Below are 23,633 nucleotides of genomic sequence, written 5' to 3' on the forward strand. Positions count from 1 at the left end.
TGTTATGCTGATAATTACATTAATTGTAAAAAGAAATGAAAAGGAAAAAACATGACGATAGTTGTATTGGTTTATTTTGCTTGCAATTAAAAAAAAATATATATACACCGTGGTCTTGTCCGCAAAGGTAAATAATTTAAATATACAGATTTACCCATGTGTAAACTTAATGTTGCACCCAGTGCGTGGTAACTTTACACCTTATTACTATTTACTGTTTCCAAGTGTATTGTTTGCTAGGTGTAGAGAGACTTTTCTGCACCCTCACAAACTGGTAAATTTGTACAAACAACCACAGATCTCTGCCACCAGGACTTTGATATCACTATGTTAAACTACAGAGAAAAATAATAAAGTTTAATAATTATTAAAAAGAAATTGTGCATATTTTAATGTTAAAAATGTAAATTAACCTAAATAATTATTAACCCAGAGCTAAAAATAATAAATGTTACTGCAGAACTCATCAAATTATACGTTTACTATTTAATTATTTAAACCAAATTAATTACATTTCTAATCATTGTTTTTTCAATAATTTAAAAATCCCTTTATATCATTTCTATTTAGTTATTTAGTAAATTGTATTAAAATAGTATAATTTTAATTATTTTTAATTTCTCTTCTAAAGTTAAGACCTTAATAACCGGAGTGGAGAGCACCACATAGAAATGATAGGTGAGGCGTAGGTCTCCTCATAGGTTTTTTAATAGCATTTTGTAATACATGAGTAGTAACATTGTACTACAAAGTGCAAGTTCTGAGTAGGCCCCTCTGTTTTCTGTCTTTTAAAGAATGACGCTTTGTGAAATATAGTGGATCTCGTTGAGATATATCTAAGTGCTTGTGGTCAACATACCAATTTGTTTTCCTTTAGGGTAGTGATGTTCCGGTCAGACAGCAGCGTATTAACAATGTTGCAGCTTACTTTGAGAATGCAAAAGTAGAATGTGCAATACAATCATGCCCGGAACTCTTACGAAAAGGTACCTTTTTAATTGTACACAAGCCATCTACATGTTATTTAATGCTTTAAAATGAGTTTTGTTTGGCGCTCGCAAGCTGTTTTGCGACCGAGGGGTGGATTGACAAGATTTATGAAAAAAGACTAGGTTTGTAACATGAAAACTCTGAATCTGAAAACTTGAGAAGAACTTTCAGACGTCTTAAATGAGTAGCCCATTCTCACTCAAGTATTTGGGAAAATAGTGCACAATGATGCATTTTAAGTTACACTGTACCTATCACATAAGTAAGTGTGCAAGTATTTAAAGACAACTCCAAAGGATAAATGAGGGGGCTTATTTCTCAGGAGTGTGAGAAAGTAGCCTCTTTCTAACCTTTTGGCCTGTTTGTGAGTATATCTCAGGGTGTTTTCACTGTCTCACTGGGACCCTGCTAGCCAGGGCCCAGTGCTCATAAGTTTATGGCCTATATGTGTTCCCTGTGTGGTGCCTAACTGTCTCACTGAGGCTCTGCTAACCAGAACCTCAGTGGTTATGCTCTCTCTGCTTTCCAAATTTGTCACTAACAGGCTAGTGACTAAATTTACCAATTCACATTGGCACACTGGTACACCCATATAATTCCCTAGTATATGGAACTGAGGTTCCCAGGGTATTGGGGTTCCAGGAGATCCCTATGGGCTGCAGCATTTCTTTTGCCACCAATAGGGAGCTCAGACAATTCTTACACAGGCCTGCCAGTGCAGCCTGAGTGAAATAACATCCACGTTATTTCACAGCCATTTACCACTGCACTTAAGTAACTTATAAGTCACCTATATGCCCAACCTTCACCTGGTGAAGGTTGGGTGCAAAGTTACTTAGTGTGTGGGCACCCTGGAACTAGCCAAGGTGCCCCCACATCGTTCAGGGCAAATTCCCCAGACTTTGTGAGTGCAGGGACACCATTACACGCGTGCACTATACATAGGTCACTACCTATGTATAGCGTCACAATGGTAACTCCGAACATGGCCATGTAACATGTCTAAGATCATGGAATTGTCACCCCAATGCCATTCTGGCATTGGGGTGACAATTCCATGATTCCCCCGGGTCTCTAGCATAGAACCCGGGTACTGCCAAACTGCCTTTTCAGGGTTTGCACTGCTGTTGCTGCCAACCCCTCAGACAGGTTTCTGCCCTCCTGGGGTCCAGGCAGCCCTGGCCCAGGAAGGCAGAACAAAGGACTTCCTTAGAGAGAGGGTGTTACACCCTCTCCCTTTGGAAATAGGTGTGAAGGCTGGGGAGGAGTAGCCTCCCTCAGCCTCTGGAAATGCTTTGATGGACACAGATGGTGCCCATCTCTGCATAAGCCAGTCTACACCGGTTCAGGGATCCCCAAGCACTGCTCTCGCGCGAAACTGGACAAAGGAAAGGGGAGTGACCACTCCCCTGACCAGCACCTCCCAGGGGAGGTGCCCAGAGTTCCTCCAGTGTGTCCCAGACCTCTGCCATCTTGGAAACAGAGGTGTTTGTGGCACACTGGACTGCTCTGAGTGGCCAGTGCCAGCAGGTGACGTCAGAGGCTCCTTCTGATAGGCTCTTACCTCTCTTGGTAGCCAATCCTCCTTCCTTGGTAGCCAAACCTCCTGTTCTGGCTATTTAGGGTATCTGCTTTGGGGAATTCTTCAGATAACGAATGCAAGAGCTTATCAGAGTTCCTCTTCATCTCCCTCTTCACCTTCTGCCAAAGGATCGACCGCTGACTGCTCAGGACGCCTGCAAAACCGAAACAAAGTAGCAAGACGACTACTAGCAATCTTGTATCGCTTCATCCTGCCGGCTTTCTCGACTGCTTCCAGGTGGTGCATGCTCTGGGGGTAGCCTGCCTCCTCTCTGCACCATGAGCTCTGAAGAAATCTCCTATGGGTTGACGGAATCTTCCCCCTGCAACCGCAGGCAACAAAAGACTGCATCACCGGTCCTCTGGGTCCCCTCTCAGCACGACAAGCGTGGTCCCTGGAACTCAGCAACTCTGTCCAAGTGACTCCCACAGTCCAGTGACTCTTCAGTCCAAGTTTGGTGGAGGTAAGTCCTTGCCTCCCCACGCTAGACTGCATTGTTTGGTACCGCATGATTTGCAGCTGCTCCGGCACCTGTGCACTCTTCCAGGATTTCCTTCGTGCACAGCCAAGCCTGGGTCCCCGACACTCTAACCTGCAGTGCACAACCTTCTGAGTTGTCCTCCGGCGTCGTGGAACTCCCTTTTGTGACTTTGCGTGGACTCCGGTTCACTCTTCTTCCAAGTGCCTGTTCAGGTACTTCTGCGGGTGCTGCCTGCTTCTGTGAGGGCTCCCTGACTTGCTGGGCGCCCCCTCTGTCTTCTCCTCCAAGTGGCGACATCCTGGTCCCTCCTGGGCCACAGCAGCACCCAAAAACTCTAACCGTGACCCTTGCAGCTAGCAAGGCTTGTTTGCGGTCTTTCTGCGTGGGAACACCTCTGCAAGCTTCATCGCGACGTCATCCTCCAAAGGGGAAGTTCCTAGTCCTCTTCTTTCTTGCAGAACTCCAAGCTTCTTCCATCCGGTGGCAGCTTCCTTGCACCCTCTGCTGGCATTTCCTGGGCTCCTGCCCACTCTCGACACTGTTGCGACTATTGGACTTGGTCCCCTTGTCTTACAGGTACTCAGGTCCGGAAATCCACTGTTGTTGCATTGCTGGTGTTTGTTCTTCCTGCAGAATCCCCCTATCACGACTTCTGTGCTCTCTGGGGGTAGTAGGTGCACTTTACACCTACCTTACAGTGTCTTGAGGTGGGCTATTTTTCTAACCCTCACTGTTTTCCGACAGTCCCAGCGACCCTCTACAAGCTCACATAGGTTTGGGGTCCATTTGTGGTTCGAATTCCACTTTTGGAGTATATGGTTTGTGTTGCCCCTATACCTATGTGCTCCTATTGCAATCTACTGTAACATTACATTGCTTGCATTACTTTTCTTGCTATTACCTGCATAATTTTGGTTTGTGTACATATATCTTGTGTATATAACTTATCCTCATACTGAGGGTACTCACTGAGATACTTTTGGCATATTGTCATAAAAATAAAGTACCTTTATTTTTAGTACTTGTGTGTATTGTGTTTTCTTATGATATTGTGCATATGACACCAGTGGTATAGTAGGAGCTTTACATGCCTCCTAGTTCAGCCTAAGCTGCTTTGCCATAGCTACCTTCTTTCAGCCTAAGCTGCTAGAAACACCTCTTCTACACTAATAAGGGATAACTGGACATGGCACAAGGTGTAAGTACCTCTGGTACCCACTACAAGCCAGGCCAGCCTCCTACAAGGAGTCTTAACAGAGTAACCAATGGTGCTTTTTAAAGCATTTCAGGCAAGTAGTCCCAGCCAAAGTGTAATTAATTTGCACACTGTTTTCCAAGGGTTCGAGATTTCACCCAAGATTGTTTAAAATATTGATTGTTAGATTGTATATGTTTGGGGTACACTGGCAAAACTACAGAAGAATAAAGGACATTTCATAGGCGGCTTGAGGATTTTCCGCCATGAGACTTTACTGGAAATGGTACTACGTTCTGCATTTTCAAAAGCTTTGCAACCGTAGACCTGATTGGTCACAAACTTGACTGTGATGAAAAGAATATTCACTCAGATGTTTGTAACACTGGTTAAACTGTGATAAGATTTCAAGATAACTTTACAGAGGGGAATGAATTAAAGATCATTTTAGAGGCATGATTTATATTCTTTTCATTTGATTTGTCAAGTAAAACCAATATTGGTAGTTTCAGCATACCTATTAGCAGGTATGGTCCATTTCCAGAAACGGGTACAACTTGTTTTCATGCAATTAGAAGCATGTATGATCTTCCCCTTTGCACAACCTCTTAATGCCTGTAATGGGTGTATCCATCACAAAATGTACAGTAAAACATAAAAACAGCATCCATGTAACCTGCAATGTGTATGACCCTCATCCAAACTACAGTCACCCTCATATGTTCAACTGCAGAGAAGGCCACCCTCCACATGTCAATCAGCTTGTATAATGAACGTCCACATGCTCAGCAACTGGCAGAACAGACTCCATTTGCACACCAGGTACTGGCCAGTCTCCACATGCACACCAAGTATTTGCCAGTCTCCACATTCACAGGGGTATGCCAGGTTTCCACACGCCCAGTTGGATCTACTGTGGTGAAAGAAGTCCTGTTGCCGATGTCCATGTGTACAGTGAAAGTTATTGCCCATGCCGCGTAGTGCTCTTGCATTTGTCCATATGGCAGGTAACAGCTATTTTCCAATTACATGATGCTAAGCACATCTTTCTGAGAGTTTTCAAATACCTAAAGGGAAAGTAATCAAACCTCACATGCACATCTAGGGTTATTGCCAGACTCCACATTCAAAGTAACAATGATTTGGCAGCTCCACGTGATCTGTAAGCAGGTTCTGACTGCCTCAGAAAAAAGATCTGGAAAAGAAGTGGGTCAGTGGGCCCAATGTTGGCTCGAGTCCTGTGCATTTCATGCAGGTTTATTTGTATAATTTGATGAAACAATGAGCCTACACCGAAAAGTACTACGTGTATTACTTTATAGTATTATTATCCTATATTTAGTTCTTTCACTTCAGGGTGTTTCCACACCTCTGTGACAGGACATTTCTTTCAAACAATCATTGTTGGGCTGTTTAAACACGTATGCAACTTTGGTCTCTGTATGCATCCACACAATCTGCATGTGTTTTTTTTTTTTTTTTTTTCCAGCATATTTAGGGCTACCTGTTGGTGCCAACCCCACATCGACGTCATCTGAAAAATGTAGAGATTTTCATTTTTTTAAATAAATGTGCTCAATATTTTGTTGCATGTTTCAAATGAACAAACATAAATCCTGGATCTCTTACCAAGCATATCTTATCCTGAATGCCTGTAGTCTGGGAATACCAAATACCTGTGTCTTCTTAGGGAAAATAGGTCCTGGCTATGACAATGCGGGTAAATCCCACTTACCGCCACGCTGATTGCCGCCAACTTACCGCTCCCGCGGCGAATATCCATTCACCATATTATGACACACACACACCAATCCGTCACTATTCAGCCACAAACACAATTCTGCCAGCCCAAAGGTCAGTGATAAACTGGTGGTATCAAAACCCACATCGTTACACCAACAGAACAACGCCCATCCCGTTATGACCCACGAATCACCACGGCGGACATTCAACGTGGGTAAACCATTGGTGGTACATACCGCTGCGCTCAAAACACACACGCACACACACACACACACACACACACAAACAAACAAAACAACACCACATTGGACAATTTAAATAACACACACCTGACACCCATACACACACCACACCCACACCACTATAAAACACACACCCACAGTACCCACAACCCTTTGCGAACACGAAACAAAGCCAAGAGACAGACACCAAGACCACAGAAAAAACCAGAGCTACACACCACATACACCTATACACCACCCAGGCACCCCAAATAACACACCCCAACACATTACCCAACACACCCTCACCTACACACCTCACACAACAACCATGGCACCACAAAGACACCCCCGATTCTCAGAGGAGGAGCTAAGGGTCATGGTGGAGGAAATCATCAGGGTAGAGCCACAGCTATTTGGAGCACAGGTGCAGCAGATATCCATTGCAAGGAAGATGGAGCTATGGCGGAGAATCGTTGACGGAGTCAACGCCGTGGGACAGCACTCCAGAACTGGGGATGACATCGGGAAGAGGTGGAATGACCTACGGGGGTAGGTATGTTCCATTGCAGCAAGGCACCAACTCGCTGTACAGGGGACTGGCGGTGGAACCCCCACCTCCTCTCCCACAACTAACAACATGGGAGGAGCAAGTCTTGGCAATCGTGCATCCTGAGGGCCTGGCCTGAGTAGGAGGAGGACTGGACTCTAGTAAGTCAACTCTATACAACTGTTACCCCCCCCACCTGCATGCCAACACATACCCCCCCAACCTCACTCCACCACCTCCCACACACCCCACCGTCACATCCCACTCATCCTAATGCCAAGCCCTGCATGCCATACCAATGCATGGACACCACTCACAGCCCTGCATGGACACCTATCACTAAAGCATGTACGCTAGAGAGAATCAGCTATCCCACCATATACCAACTTACACAAGTGAAAGCTGCCAGGGCAAATACAAACAAAGAGGGCAAAGCACGGATGCACAATATGTCAGACACAGAAACAACAACACATCATTTACATCCCCACAGGTACCCCAACCAATGTCAGCGGAAAGGAGGTGCCAGCAATATCCAGTCCCCCAACAGAAGAGGCCCACCGTGATGACAGCAACTCTGGTCTTCTGGATCGGGATGACCAACCTGGCCCATCAGGTACCTCTGGACAGCCGGTTACCCAGGCCCAGTCACACACCACCACAGAGCCTCCCCATCAGGAAACACCACCACAGCACCCACCCAGCGTATCCATACCTCTGTCTCCAGGACACGTCAATCAGCAGTGTGTTCACCTCTACAGGGACCCCAAATCTCATACCCAAGATAATCTGGGACCTGGGGTCAGTGGCAGTGGGCACACGGTTCAGGGGACAGAGGCACGGGCCAACAGGGACACTGGGAGGACTTCTGTTTGCCAGGGGGAGAACAGGCCCAGGGAACCGACTTTCCAGGAGGCACTTGCACAGATCCTGGGAGCATATCAACATTCCCAGGACACGATGGGCCAGATCCTGGACAATGTGCAGGAGAACAGGCGGCTGCAGGAGGGACAGTACCAGGGGATCAGGGAGGACTTGCAGGCCATCAACAAAACCCTGGTCTCCATAGCAGGGGTGCTAGCAGACATGGCCAATATTATGAGGGAGTCAGTCACACAACAGCGGGCCCCTGCCACTAACCAGTTATCTGAACAGCCATCCACCTCCGCTGCAGCTAGTGGCCAGGAGGCCCCGCCACAGGACCAACAGGCCACCAGCACCCCTCCCCCTCCAGAAGGTGAACCACCCTTCAGACGTTCCCTGCGAACCAGACAGAAGCCAGAGACACTAGCCAAGACCCCGCCAGGAAATTAGACTCTCCTGATTGTCACCCTTGTGTCCCACTCTGTCAGCCTGTCCACCTTGAACTACCATTGCTCCCCTTCCTATGTCCCCACAGACAATGCACCTGTGCTACAAACATACTGGAACAATACCCTGGACTTTCCTCCATCATCACCCCATCCCATTGCACTTGACCCTCTATATTTTAGCACTTCAATAAACGCCCTTGGAAAATAAAGAAGTTTGGAGTATCATGTTTTTAAATTATGTATTCATTAAAACAGGTACAAACATTGGCAATTCAACTGTACGGAAAATGAGCATAGATTAATGACTTGTAGCTGGCTGCAGTGATCACACCAGGAGTGTATATGAGGTCACCAGCATCTGCAAAAAGATTTGCCAGAGGGAACAGTAAGTGGGCATAGAAGTGGGAAATATCAGCATGGCAGTGCCACAGAAATGAAAGCAAATGTCATTGAAATGTTAAGTAACACTGTCCTACATGTGTGTCATTGGAAGTATTGGCTGATGACTGATGTTCTGTTGTCCTCATCCTCTGCCTCCTCATCCTCACTATCCACAGGGTCCACTGCTGCCACACAGGCGTCTCCAACCTCCTCCTCCTGCAGAAAAGGCACATGGCGTCTCAGGGCAAGGTTGTGCTACATGCAGCATACCACTATTATCTTGCAGACCTTCTTGGGTGAGTAGCACAGGGATCCACCTGTTAGATGGATACACCTGAACCTGGCCTTCAGGCGGCCAAAGGTTCTTTCTATTATCCTTCTGGTTCGCCCATGTGCCTCATTATAACATTCTTCTGCCCTTGTCCTGGCATTCCTCACAGGGGTCAGCAGCCATGAGAGTTTGGGGTAACCAGAGTCACCTGCAATATTAAGGGACAACATTTAGCCACACACTATCCTATATGGCCCACGCCATACCCATAAACCAACATCAACTAGGTGGCGACCAGGGCTCACCTATTAGCCACACCCTGTGCCTCTGTAGTTGGGACATCAAATTTGGGATGCTGCTATTCCTCAGGGCAAAGGCATCATGCACCGACCCAGGATACTTAGCATTGACGTGGGAGATGTACTGGTCTGCCAAGCACACCATCTGTACATTCATAGAGTGGAAACTCTTACAATTTCTGAACACCTGTTCATTTTGACGGGGGGACAAATGCAATATGTGTTCCATCAATCGCCCCAATTATGTTGGGGGTATGTCCCATTGCATAGAACTCTGCCTTCACTGGGGCCAAATCTTCAACCTGAGGGAAAACAATGTAGCTGCACATGTGTTTAATCAGGGCAGACAACACTGGTCAGCACTATTGAAAGCATTGGCCGTGACATTCCTGCTGCCAAGCCCACTGTCACTTGGAAAGAACCATTTGCCAGGAAATGGATCACTAATAGAACTCCCAGTTGGGTGACGGATAGCAGATATCAGGTCAGGCTCCAATTGGGCACACAGCTCTGTGATTGTGGCCCTGTCAGGTCTGTAGGTGAGGATGATGTGCTTGTCCTCCATTGTTGCCAAGTCCACCAGGGGTCAGTACACGGGGGTATGTCTCCATCTCCTATTCATCCACAGCGGTAGCAATATGTGGGGCAAAAGAGTGTGGAGCCGGTCACAAACTGAACAATGGGGCTACAACAAAAGTTTGCATGCTGTAAACTTGTAATGGGTAAGTGTGATTTGTATAGCCTGTCCAAATTTCACCAGTGACGCAGCAAATATCCAGGGCCTGCCCCACCCCCCTGAAATGGCGTCCGCCTGGCCTGTGTGGAGGGACAGGTAGAATTGAGGTAATTCCGCTGACATGTCGTTGCGGGAGGCGGTCGGGAACCGCTGTGCATTGGCCAACATTGGGCCCTATGAGGTACAGTGGCCAATGGTGATCTACGCCGGCGATGACGGTATGCACCGCCGCGGACGTGACTGCCATTTTCTATCTGATTTCTCACTTGCTACCTGATCATCCACAGGAGAGGACCTACACTGCATGTGCTGCTCTGACCTGTGTCTGGGACCTACCATGGCCCGTGTGACTGGGGAAAGGGCCCCTGCCTTCACTACAGTGGAGTTGAAGAGACTGGTGGATGGGGTCCTACCCCAGTACGAACTGCTGTATGGGCCTCCAGACCAACAGATGAATACACTTTGGGCATGAAGCATGTGGCATGAATGCATGCTGTTGTGTGTGAAGGCCTTGGAAAGGGGGTGGTCCGCATACTGGGGGTGGCCTATCCTGAGCTGGATGGGTGCTTGAGGGCATCACAGCAGCCACAGGGGGTGCGTACAGTGGTCATCATTACAACTTACGCATGGTAGGGTGGTATCCGGGTGGGGGATGTGTGTCAGTGGGTGCCCCTAGGCCAGGCGTGACATTGCACCATAGGTCCCCTGGTGGCTAGGGTTCTGAGAGGATAATCATGCTACCTAGCTTGTAAGCATCCACTACTGGTCAGTCAGGGCTGCGTGAGTCCCAGGTGTGCTGCATTTGGCAGTGTGTGCCCCCCCACCCCCCATGCCTTGGATGCTAACTTTTTCTCTGGTAGTGCAATGGCATATTGCGTAGGCCTGTTTCTTGTGTGTGAGGGTGCTGTGTACACCAATGGTGGTGTTGGTGCAGCCATTGACCAAGTTTATCCTTTGTCTCTTCCCCCTTTTTGTTTTGTCATCCTGTCCTTATGTGCATTAGCATCATCTGGCGGAGGAGCAGAGGCACCGGCGACAGAGGGAGCTGCATCCCACAGGACCCAGGAGGCAGAGTCCACCGACGCTGAGGGCACCAGTGGTACGGAGGGCAAGGGGATCACCACGGTGGAGACTGAAGGGGACTGTTCTGACACAGATACCTCCTCCAATGGAAGCTCCCTGGTGGTGGCGGACACCTCTATGACCTCCCCAGCTACAGGTACAGCCGCCATCCCCGTACCAGCACCGCCCTCCCAGTAGCCCCTCATCGAGTTGCCCTGCCCGCTCACCCAGGAGGGTGGGCATCTCCTTTGCCCCAGGCACCTCAGGCCCTGCCCCAGTGAGTCCTGCTGCCCTGAGTGAGGAGGCTATTGGCCTCCTGAGATCCATCTCTGTAGGGAAGTCAACCATTGTGAATGCCATCCAGGGGCTGGCAGCCAAAATGCAACAGACTGATGTATTATTGGAGGGCATTCATACTGGATTGGCAGCCCAACAGACATCGATCCAGGCTCTGGTCTTCTCTCCGATGGCAGCCATTGTCCCTGTTTCCACCCTCCAACTTCCACATCCTAGTCACATTCTCCTCAACCCCAAACCATCCCAAGCACACAGGCAGACGAGCATGCACACAAGACAACACACAAGAGTGGTTCATACAAACACAAGCACCACACTTCATCCCAGAGGCACTCACACAAACACCATCTAGATGCAGACATACCAACATCCACTATTTCCACTGTCTTCCCCTCTGCCTCCAGCTCCCTCCCTGTTCCGTCCACACTCAAACCTGCATGCACTACATCATCATCCACTACCAGCATCACCACCACACCAAGCAGAACACACACCTCACTGGCAGACACCTCCACAACATCCATGCACTGTGTCCTCTCTCACTGTGTCTGTCCCCCCCACTCCTAAGGTACACAAACGCAAGCAGTCAGACACCCAACATCCACCCACCTCACAACAGCATCCAGCCCATGCACCTGCACCCAAACACAGCAGACACGTCCAACAACCACTTCCTCTTCCTCCACTCCCAAACCTTCTCCCTCTTCCCACCCCACTGTCCCTACAAAACTGTTCCTATCCACCATTGACCTCTTCTCTACTCCTTCCGTCCCCCCCCCCCCTGCTGTGCCGCCTGCCCCCTGCAAATCCAGTTGGTATGACACCCATCTGAGAGACTGTGACCTTGCACTCTCCAGGATCAAGAGCACAGGGCATGATGCCCCCTCCAGAATCAGTGGGCAAGTCACCCACTCGAGAGACTGTGGTCTTGCACTCTCCAGAACCAAGCACAGGGCATGTTGCCCCCTCCAGAACAAGTGGTGGTGTTCTATCTCCCGGCTGAGATGCCCCCATCCTCCTAAGGTGCCTGCCTATTTACCAACAGATGCCCCTGCAGTGTTCTGTCCGTTTTGAGGCAGGCGTCATGTTTAGCCTTGGACTTTGGCCTGTGGCCATGTGGACTACATACATTGTGGACTGGGCTGTGTCCCTTTTTGTTTACATATGTATATATCTCTTGTCTTGCCTCACTTATTTACCTTGATGAGTTTCTCTCATTACATTCACTTTCTCAAAATCGTTTTGTCCTTGCATTATTTGTACGAGGTACAAATGTTTTGGTAATGCAGCTGAATGTGTGTATGGTATGGGGGGGGTTTGTGTGATGCATATGTGTCACTCTTATTTTGCTACTTCCCGCCCTTGTGTGCTAAGCGTCTGTACTCACTGTCGTCGTCTTCGCCGGCATTGGTGTTCGTGGTGAAGCAGCACTTAGAAAATCATGGGGAAGACACGCAGCTCGGGCTCCGTGGCCGCGTGGTTGTTCCCTGTGTCTCCAATGGTGAGTCCTTTCACTTCTGTGCAGTGTTTCTGCCAGGCTTTTGATGTCGTCGGTACTGCCCCAGAAAAGGTGGCGGAATCGTGTGTCTTAATATGGTGGGCGGAACATTGCCTTCGGCCTGGCTGTAGGCGGCTACCGCCGTGGTGGCTGTTATTTCCTCCCTGGCAGTCGGTGTGGTACATTGGCTGTCTATCTGAGATAACACCGCCATGGTCATAATTTGGCGGTAATTACCACCGGCCTGTTGGCAGTATTACCGCCAATTTAACACCGACCGCCAGGGTTGTAATGAGGGCCATAGCCTGCACATTCAATTATGTAATGTCAGTGCTGATCATAAAATAGTGATAGAATCATCGCTCTTTATGTGCACTGTTAGTTTGACATGTATCAAACTAAGGACTATACGGAAAGGTAAAAACTGTATATTTTTTAATTTTGTAAAATATAAGGAATCATCTGATGTGCTGCAGACCTCCCTTGCCCTGGTTTGGTGGCTGGGAGAAAAAGTTAAACATTACTTTCCTCAGACTTCCTGCAATTTGTTTTCAGAACGCTCCAATTCCCTCAACTCTTCATTGCATGGGAACATATCTCTACCAAGGCTTGACCACTAACTGTTTCGGAGTACCAACAGGCAATAAAGTTTGTTCCCCTAGGTTGTTTGAGTTGTCGTTATTGAATGTGTCAGGTTTTCATGAGTTTCTACAGCGATCCACACACTAGACACCAGCAGATGTTATTGATGAGGAAAAGTGCAAGAGGATGTCAGCAGTACTTAGGCCCTCATTATGACTGCGGCGATCTTTTGCCAAGACCGCCGCAGCCAGGGCCACCGGGAGACTGCCAGTGGTGTCTATGTATTATGACTGCTACCGGATATCCGAACCCCCGGTGGTCGGCTATCCAGCGGCATTCATCACAGCGGTCGGTGGCACTTAAGCGGTTCTACTGCCAGCACCGCCACGCCAGAAAAAGACCGCCCACGGAATTACAACCAGTAACTCTGTGTGGTGCTCTTCTGGTGGTGTGGCAGTGCCAGCTGTGGGAATGTAAGTGTCCTCCGCAATAGTGGGAGGGTGTGAATGGGGGTGTGTGTGTGTGTGTGTGTGTGTGTGTGTGTGTGTGTGTGTGTGTGTATGCGTGTCATGAATGTGGGGGAGGGGGAGTGTCTGTGCGTGTGTGCCTGTGTGTAAATGTGGCGATGGTGATGCGTGTGTGTATGCATGTGGATGGGGCGGGGGTGTGTGTATGGGTGAATGTGTAAGGGGGTGTGAGTGAGTGCGTGCAGGTGCGAGTATGTATGGATGTGTATATGGTGTGTGTGTGTGCGGTTAGGTACGATTGGGGGTTGGTGGGTGGTTTTGTGAAGATGAGTGAGGGGTGGGGGTTTTGTAATTATGCATGTAGCTGATAGAAGGGGGTGTGGGGGATGGTGAGTGCGTGTGTGATGTGTATGTATGCATGTCTATGGGGGTGAATGTTGTGCGTGTGTGAGTGGCTGTGTGTGTGGGTGTATGCGTGCATGTGCGTGGAGGTGTTCTCGGGGGGTACCTCGGCGACATGAATGCAAGTTCCCGTCATCAGCATACCTTTCCACCAGCATTTTGTGGCGATGAGACTACCAGGAAAATGCTGGCGGTGTCCCGAGTTGGAATATCCTCAGCGGTTTTCCGACTCCCACCGGGCTGCAGATGGAAACCTCCAGCCCGGCGGGACGGGCGGGGACGCAATGGTTTGGAAGTTGCCAAACCACTGCGATCTTAATATGGCAGTCTGCACCTCCGGTTCTGCGATGGTGAGACCGCCACTGCGGCCCTGGCGCTCCATGTACCGCTAGGGTCATAATGAGGTCCATTGTTTGGTGTCAGCCAACACCCAGGAAAACCTGCCAATCCCAGATATTTTAGACTTATGGGACTTTATGCTCATCTAATAATGGTTGGCAGTCAGCTGAGAATGCCTCAATGGTTAGCGTATGGATTGTGTCTATGTGCCCAGTCACTACAGTCTAGTGTAATGTCAAGTAAGGGTTTATAATTCACTATCTGAGCAGGACTGGCTTCCTTTTGTGCACTGGCTGGCAGTTGCCATTAACTCAGAAGTCCACTTAATCATGCAGCGGGAGAGGGATGGCAACTGTAACTTCAACCTCCTCTATTCACACCGGAGTTGTAGCACCCAGGAGCATCGTTCATCCACAAACAGTCTGACTGCCTATATCTTAGTGGCCTCAGAGGATTGTCCGCATATTGCGCCATTGGAGCTATTGCTGCTGGGAGCCGCCCATAATAGCATAACACCCTGCAGAAGGCTGTTGTAATCGGAGAATAAGATCAGCTGAAACACCTGGAATTCGATTTTATGACTTAGAAGGGATTCTGCATCCTAAAAAACATTTTACTGTATGTAACATAAAACATATCCCATACTTGTTACTTTCATTTGCTTTTATGTACGCAAATAAAGATGTACACAATAAATGTTGTTGATTACTTTAGATAAATTGCACAATTAGCCATTTTTAACCCTTTGTGCCACTGCTAGAATTGTTATAAGCCCCTCTCATTTTTTTCCGTGTAATGTTCTGCGGTGTATTTCGTAACTGATCTACTATTTAATAGTTGTGTGTGCTACGTTAATTCTATTTCATTTATCTACAAAGTCATTTTTTGTAAAGAAAAATTCATAAAAGAGAAACAATGGGAAGTGAACCTGCATAATTATGTACAAATCGTATGTAAGGCAGACTGCCTCAGTTGTAGGTGAGTCCTGAGGTTAAATCAGTGATCATAAAATGTGAGGTTTATTTGCATAGAGAGTACACATTTCAATCTTCTTATTGAGGCTGTAACATATAACCGTATGAGGCTCCAAAAGCATCTGAATGTTTTGTATTCTTTTGCAGCAGCATGCTTGCTTTGGCTTAGCATTTTATTGAATACATTTGCAAATGCTTCTGTGGTAATATGAATACCTCTGTATTTAAATGACCAATTGTACAGTAGAGAAAGAGGTTATTGAAATCTGGTTCATATTTCTCCAGACTTTGAATCAATGTTTCCAGAGTTTCCAGACAATAACCTGATGGTGCTTACTGTAACACAGAAAACTGAAAATGACATGACAATATGGAGCGAAGAAGTGGAAAGTGAACGAGAAATGCTGCTTGAAAAGGCAAGTAGTGCTATGTGTTTGTTTTCAAGTAGGTGATAAAGTTAATGAGAAAAAACAGAACTGTCTTTGATGGTGATTGTTCAGTTGTCACCAAATTTGACAATCATTTTAAAAGGGTCCTTTTTTGTAGAAATAGATGAATGTGGTTAAGTCATATACAAATTTGAAAGTAAGGTGACCAAGTGATGTCATAATATCCTGATTCGTAGTCCACAATCTCTTTTATGTTGCCTTGTGTAAGTTTGTAAATGTTTCTTGGTTTGATGACCAACCAAAATTCTCTATTATATTTTAATATATAAATGTGAATATTAGAGTAAAGATAGCAACTGTGTAAATTTATTTTTTGATTGCTAATAAATTTGGCCCATTTGCTGAAAGTGCTGCTCTCTCTGGTAGTACTTCCATTCTGTAATATTTGGCTTCACTCTTTCCATTCTTTTAGTGTCTACTATCTTCTACTGGCTGTCTTAATTGAATTAGCAGGCCTTGTCTGCCTAGAAAATGCTGTAGTGGGGGCATATGCATAACAGAGTTCTCTGTAATACCTTGAAGGAAAACCAGTATGCCAAGAAGCTCTGCAGAGCAAGACATTTGGACAATTTTGCACCCTAGACCTGTTTTGGTGGCAAACTGTCCATAGTGCGTTCTTCAGTCTGAAGTATTGGACTCTGTATTCCATTTTCTGGATATCACTTGTGATTGACATCATTGCAAAACAGTCAAATACTAACTGGGAACATTAAAAAGCAAACATATATGATTGAGACTTTAGTCGATAACATATTTACATACACCAAAGACCAACACACAGTAGAATCTAGCATGTTCTGTCATTGCTGATTTCAGATGGTGACAATATAATGTAGCCTTATGAATTCTACATACCTACGTTTTATAGGTTGTTTAACCACAATGTCACTGCACATTGTTTTAAAAATGATTCACTGCAAACTGCAAATCAAGAGCCCTGAGACGTAATAAATTAGTCTGCCTGACCAGGCCTTGAAAAATCCCAAAAATGTTACTAGACCTGCAGGTCTAGTGACTTAAATAATCTACTCGGCCTGATTATAATGCTCTTGACCCATACAACTGGTTTCAAATTATGTGATCCTGGGATATATTTTAATTCACTAAGCTGGCATTTTCTTCTTCATCATATATGAGAGCCTTAAAAAATGCGCATGTCTAGTGTACAGAAAACACTTTTGTTCGATTTTATAGACTAAACATTTGCCCCATATATAATACAAATCCGACCAAATATATGATACACATAACCGCTGATAGGCCTCCTAGTTCATTATCCTCATTGCCATCAGGACGGGACAGGAATGTTTTTCAAATCATGTTTACAGTCTATCACTTTTAATAAATACATACCTGAAGCATGAAATAATAGCACACTTATTTGCAGTCAGCAGAATTTCCATTGAAATGGCCATACCATTTCTCACTGGCGTGTGGTTGTACAGATAAAACTATATAGTGTGGGAGGCGGGGCTTTCCAAGATGGCCATGGGGACGTGATTCCCTTCACTCCACTCCACTGTCACCCACAGTAAAGTAGGGCAAAGACGACAATCAGTGCGTGAATAACGACTGAAGGGATGTGTAGTGTAGGGGAGACTGACGGGCCCCCGTCGGAAGCAGGAGAAACAGTGAAATCGGAGGAAGCATAAAGTGTGACTCACAGTAGAGGCCGCACTGGGAACAAAGATGGAGCGGATGCTGAAGCCGGTGAAAAAAGTGTGTGGACTGGCGGAAGGGGGGGAAGACCTACCATCTTTGGAGCGCGCCACACTAAATAAGAGCTGCCAGCGACCAGAGTGCAATTAGTGGGGGCCCAGATCCAGAAAGAGGTGTCAGGCCCTGCGAAGCCTGACCTTAAAATGGCGACCACACTACTACAATGAGAGGCGCTGGCATGGGACGAGAAGACCATGGAAGCATCAGAGAGGAGGAAAGGCATGAGACTGGCCCCTGATTTCACCTTTACTCCATTGCACCAAAAAATTGGCCATACCTGATTCAGAGGAAGTAATTCCCAGAACACAACAGGCACACCAAGAATCCTCCAGAGGCCCCCAGATGGATGTGGTAGGGATGATGGAAAGAGGTGAACGAGGTATGGACAACTATGCACGCCTGCGGGGAACATGAAGCACAGAGCAGAGGACTAGATCAAAACGCAAGGCTGCAGAAAGAATTCCCTCAGGGTTAGGGGATAGGGAGTGCAAAGAAAATAGGAGGCTCTACACATACTGAGAGATAGTGACGATACAGAGTAGAAACCCTGATTAAAACACAAGACTGCAGAAATGACGGACAAGGGGAACCCATTACGATTCTGACAGAAAGACGAACGGACTAAGAGAACGAAGTTGCGTACCTCAGGTAAGGTTGGGAACCACAGCTACTCACCTGTGCAACTAGAGTAAGGAAATGGACCCTGGTGATTAGGCACAGCTAGAATATCGGAGGAGAATATTCCTACACATGTCTCCCAAAAAACAGAACACCAACAGGGTCTCCAATTACTTTGCACCTGTCGAAGGAAGAATAGCCCCGCAAGAAATCTCGGGGAAGAAGAATTGAAGGCAGATATGCCCTCTCTGCTCCAAAAACTCCAAGCAGACCTCAATGACAAACTGTCCACACTGTGGCAAGATGTGGACTCCGTGGGCTCCAGAATCCTGGATACAGAGACGAAAACTGAAGAAATGGAAGCTTGTACCAACCAGTTAGATATTCTCACACAAACACTCTAAATGGAACTTCAAACAGCGACACTGAAGCAAGAAGAAGTGCAAAACAGGGCTCGCCGAGACAACATCAGGATTAGGAACCTTGCAGAGGGGCGTGACCTCAAAACCCTTGTGATAGGCGTGTTCCAGGAGATAGTGGGTGGCATACAATTAAAAAATAAAGATAGATTGAATCCACAGAGTGGGCAGCAGTACCTCCAATGACAAGCGATGACCAAGGGATGTTCTTGTTAAGTTACATTCTTTAGGGTCAAAGAAACTATCCTTCAAGCGGCATGAAAGGCAGACAAGGTAATGTATCAGGGAGAAACCTGCTCCCTGTTCCAGCCACGCTTGCCAGAAGGCAATAGTTCAAGCCAATCATGGACAGATTAATGGAAGATCATGTTAGATACCGCTTGACTTGGCCTTTGAACTGAACAACAGATCGCATCACTTCACTGACCCCTCGAAGGCGATTGTCAACATCAGGACAGTGCGCGCTCTACGGGCGACTAAAATGCAAAAACCCAGTCTTTATGCAAAGGCATAATTCATGCATTATGTTTATATGCAGTTTGTTAACCTTTTGCATTGCAGATTTTAGCCTTCAAAACCACTATTAATGATGTTTGTAATAACTGTTCATTTGCAAGGTATAGCTGCAGGCTTACCGAGTGTGTCAGGGTGTGGCCCCTTTCTATGACCTTCTAGAAGCTTTCCCTGCCCCATGACTGGGTGTGGTCTGGGGGCTGGGCTTGACTCTTTATAAGGGAGTCAGCCCAGCTCCACGTGCTCCCTATTCAGAGGTCCCAGTGCAGAGCAGCAGCAACTTCCTGAGCTCCGATTCCGGAGGCCTACAATGATATTTCCAGGCCTGCCCTCATTATATTGACGACCCTTAAGCGGGGTGGTAAGGTGGAGGTCGGGCTGGGCCCCCGACCCCCGTTTCAAAGACATTCTAGTTTTTGGGCCTAGTTGTGAAACTCCTTGTGTGCCTGATTATGTTTTCATGACATTTACATATTCTTGTTTGAATCGGCAAGGTGCGTGATTCAATTATGGGATCTGATTCTTGACCTTCAGATCGGCAACAGTGTGCGCGATCATTTCATGATATTTGCATTGTGTATTTCGAATCGGCAAGGTGCGCGATTCATTTCTTGGCATTTAACTTTGATATTCAGATCGGCAACAGTGTGTGCGATCATTTCATGATATTTGCATTGTGTATTTCGAATCGGCAAGGTGCGCAATTCATTTCCTGACATAAAAACTCTTGACATTCAGATCGGCAGTGTGCGCGATCATTCCATGACATAAGCATTGAGAAACTTTGAATCGGCAGCAAGGTGCGCGATTCTTTTCTGGCAGTAAACTCTCGATTTTCAGATCTGCTGTGCGCGCAATCTTTTCATGGTATTGAATACTTGGGTGTGCAGTGTTTGTTGAGGTGCACACATTTATCCTGAGCTTTTGGTTTTCTCAAAACGCTTAATTCAAAGTGCAGCATTCTTTGTGCTAATTAAGCTCCTAGTATATTTCCTGTTGTTTTTTCATGGAATGTTCAGATTGCATTTTTACAGGACAAAGGCTATGTTTATCCTGAAACTATTTTGAAGAAGGATCTTGTATTCTAGACAGTATATGATATTTCCAGAAAAGCTCAAATGAAACATTGTATTAACCCATTCTTGATTTTTCCAGGTACCTAGATTTCTTGAGGCCTAGCTATAGTCACGTCCTAAGTTATCCATGATTACAGTATAAGAATTCTTAGAGCCATAGTCTATTGAAAGTCCATGTGATTATATCTTGACATTGTGTTGTTTAACCTCTTGCTTCCTATAGGTCTCCTTCCCAACTGTTCCTTACCTAATCCCCTTTTCCCCCACTTGGACTCTCTCAGGCTCTGTGGTATATCTATTGGAGTTTTGGAGCTATCTAGTGGTGAACATGTTGAGAACATGCGCAGGCCCTTAGGATCTGGTCTCCCTGACAGCGATGACGATACTTGGAATCCCTCAGTCAGGAGATAGTGGAGAGGAAGCCCCTTCCAAACCAAGGGCCTCATTACGAACATGGCGGGAATTCCCCGCCGTGTTCGGGCTAGCGGTCTTTCCATCTACCGCCAGCCTCCTGGAAAATCTGCCGGCTGTAAAATGAACTCCCCAACAGTGTCTCCGCCCGCCGGCCTGGCGGGGAACACCATCGCAACATTTAGCGCGGCTCCATGAGGAGCCGCCGCCAATGTTGTGCGGCGGGTGCAGCAGCACCCGTCGCGCATGTCACTTCCCGTAAATCGGGCAGTGACATGCACGATGGGTGTCTGCACCGGGGCCCCTGCACTGCCCATGCAAAGTGCAGGGGCACCCCCTCGGCCAGCCTTTTCCTGGCCGGATATGCCGCCAGGAAAAGTCTGGCGGCATTGGAACCATTATCCGCAGGGTAGCTCAACCGCCAAGTTCAAAATGAGGGCCCAAGTCTGAAGAATGCCTCTAGACCCAGACAATGGGTGCCACGACAGAACCCTTGATCACACAAACACTGACCGGTAAGGGGGACACCCAATCAACAATGTCAGGCTATCTCAACAGACAAATTCACCCACATGATCAGAACCCCTCCATTTGAGGGGGTGGGGCCCCCTTCTATAATGGAAAATCTTCCTATGTGCCTAGACCAAGGAGTATCTAAAATGGTAATGAAGATGCACACCTAATGGAACCACCTTAGCCACAATTCAAGTTAAAAGCACAGATCCCACCACCTCACTTACCCCAATGATGAAGCCCAACATTATCAGATTGCAAAGAGACATAAGCGGTACTGGGCCTTAACTCATACTGTTAACAGACCTATGGAGATTCCAAAGTTCAGGACACGTTGTCCTTATGTTCTTCACTGTTTGGTTTTTCTCGGGAGATGGGAGATCAGTTATGGTAGGCAAGTACCAAGAAGCAGATCTTAATAGGGGGAGGAAAGAGAGAATGAATCCCTTGTGGACATTTGTGAAATCTCGAAGCGGTGGCCCGAAGGCAGGGCGCAATAGATAGCAATCTTGCTTAATGTCAGCTTCTGAGATAAAACTGTACCCCTTGACAGAATTATGGTAGTGACACTGATCACTTGGAATGTTAAAGGTCTCAAAGCACCAGCGAAATGCCACAAATTGTGGAAATATTTAACGGATTCGCCTCAGTATTTACACCCAGCACTAACTAAGAACGATTCCTACATGCGTGCCTAGAGACACTGTGGGCCTTTGCAGAATGGTTTTCAGTGCATACAGGATTTTAGGCAGGGTTATCATTATCAGCAAATTGATGGATGAAGAGACATGCATACTTGCATGTCTCTGTGGGACGCACTCCATCATCGGAGTGATGTTATCAGCTCGGCCACCTCCTCTGCATGGGTGAGTTGAATTTAGAGCTATCTAATGCAATGTGTAGTGTATTTATCCATGTTCCTTTACCCAGGCTCCACGTCCCAATTGGGCAGAGGGGATAGAGCCACCTCTTAGACTAGTTGACCCTCAGTCCTGAAAATCGATTGAATATCTCCAATATTTCAATTGCTGTGAGACCAAAGATCTAGGAGTTCAGAAGCAACATAAGAAGGTCTTCCGCATGTAGTGATACTTTATAATTGAAACTCCTTGACTCTCAGACTGCTTGATAATGCAGGCTCAATTGCTATTGCAAATATTAGGAGGGAGATGGGTATACCTGCATCACCCTCCTTTACCGTTCTGAGGGAGATGATAGTATCTCCCCTGCCATGTCTCGGGCATGTAGTCCTATGCATAATGTGTAATTGTATGCCTCTAAACGTGACTCGAATGCCATGTGATCCTAAAATGCAAATAGATAATCCATTGACAGTCTATCAAAGGCTTTTTAAAGGTCAGTAAATAGTACTGTTATTGGCACATTTACCCTACGTCCTAAAGAAAGTCCATTAAATGTACAATGTAGGTTATGCTGGTCACCCTGTGTGCCATAAAGCTGCTTTAATCCTGGTGAATCAGAATAAGTATTGCCTTAAGAGGCTTGTCCGAGGGAACATGGTGGCCGCTTGAGATCAGTGGTCGGGAGCTCATTAATGGGAACGACAAGCGGAAACATGATTTGAACGTACAGTGCATGAACTTCTTTCCTAATGCAGAATCCTATGCATTTTCCCTTAGGTTTGGTGCCCCTGCATGAAGTGGGGCTGGAGGCTAGTTTGGGTCGGTTGGAGACGCGCAGGGCCGGCGTCTCAAGTTCAGGAGTGTGGGTGGAGGCTGCCTTATCTGTTGCGGCCTGCGTACTCTCAGCGTTCCAAGTGGCATTTGCTTCGGCGAAAGGAAGGCCCTTGGGCACTGTAGGTTTTATGGAGTGGCCGGGGTGGAGGATTGTTTGCATGTGACACCGGCCAAGCTGAGGGCTCAGACAACTTCTAGAGGCCCCCTGCTTGCACCGGTTCAGCTGCCACAAAGTGTGCTTGGATGTAAGGGGGGGCCATCAGAGCCGGTTATTGGAGATTCTTCCGGGTCAGGAAAGGGGGGAAATCGCACCAGCAACAAGAAGTTGTTAGGGAGGGGGTTAACTAATACTAAAAAGAGGAACTATCTTGTAACTCTGCAGCCTGATATTAATCCAAAAAAGAGACATAGCAATAAGGCAGGTTTAACCTGTAGCTTAAATAAGGCCACCCTCTTGTTAGCCCAGTTATCAGAGGGGTGTAGTCCTGTTTCACTGCTATTATAATTTTTAAAAAAATTCCCTGAGGGAAATACGGAAATGCAGACTCTACAAATTTTGGAGAACCCCCTCCTCCCTTCTCCCTGCCTCCCTCTCTGAGACCTCAGTAATGCCGATCAAGACTGCGACAAAGAGGTGGATCAAGATCCTTCCGAGAGGCAGGTAGAGGCTTCTGACCCCTCATAATCTGAGTCACCAGCTGCCTCCTTATTTCCACAAGGTCTTGCTGTTCAGAACCTCTTGATGTCACTAACTAAGGAGATTAGAGAAGAATTTGAGGTTTTCTGAGCATAATCAAGGGAAAATCAGGGAATCTTGCGAAGCACTAAAGAGTAA

The 23,633-nt window shown here is 46.8% G+C and overlaps 1 protein-coding gene across 3 annotated transcripts in view; it reads left to right on the forward strand.

Annotated features, from left to right (window-relative positions):
- The window catches only part of MMADHC (metabolism of cobalamin associated D), a 78,338-nt gene that overhangs the window by 31,939 nt on the left and 22,766 nt on the right, over positions 1–23,633 (forward strand). For all 3 annotated transcript variants that reach the window (XM_069225217.1, XM_069225219.1, XM_069225218.1), the window contains exons 5-6: positions 878–986; positions 15,669–15,799. In XM_069225217.1, the coding sequence (XP_069081318.1) occupies positions 878–986; positions 15,669–15,799 (240 nt within the window). The remainder of the gene's footprint in view (positions 1–877; positions 987–15,668; positions 15,800–23,633) is intronic.

This window comes from Pleurodeles waltl, chromosome 3_1 (assembly GCF_031143425.1).
Source record: "Pleurodeles waltl isolate 20211129_DDA chromosome 3_1, aPleWal1.hap1.20221129, whole genome shotgun sequence".
Classification (NCBI taxonomy): Eukaryota; Metazoa; Chordata; class Amphibia; order Caudata; family Salamandridae; genus Pleurodeles; species Pleurodeles waltl.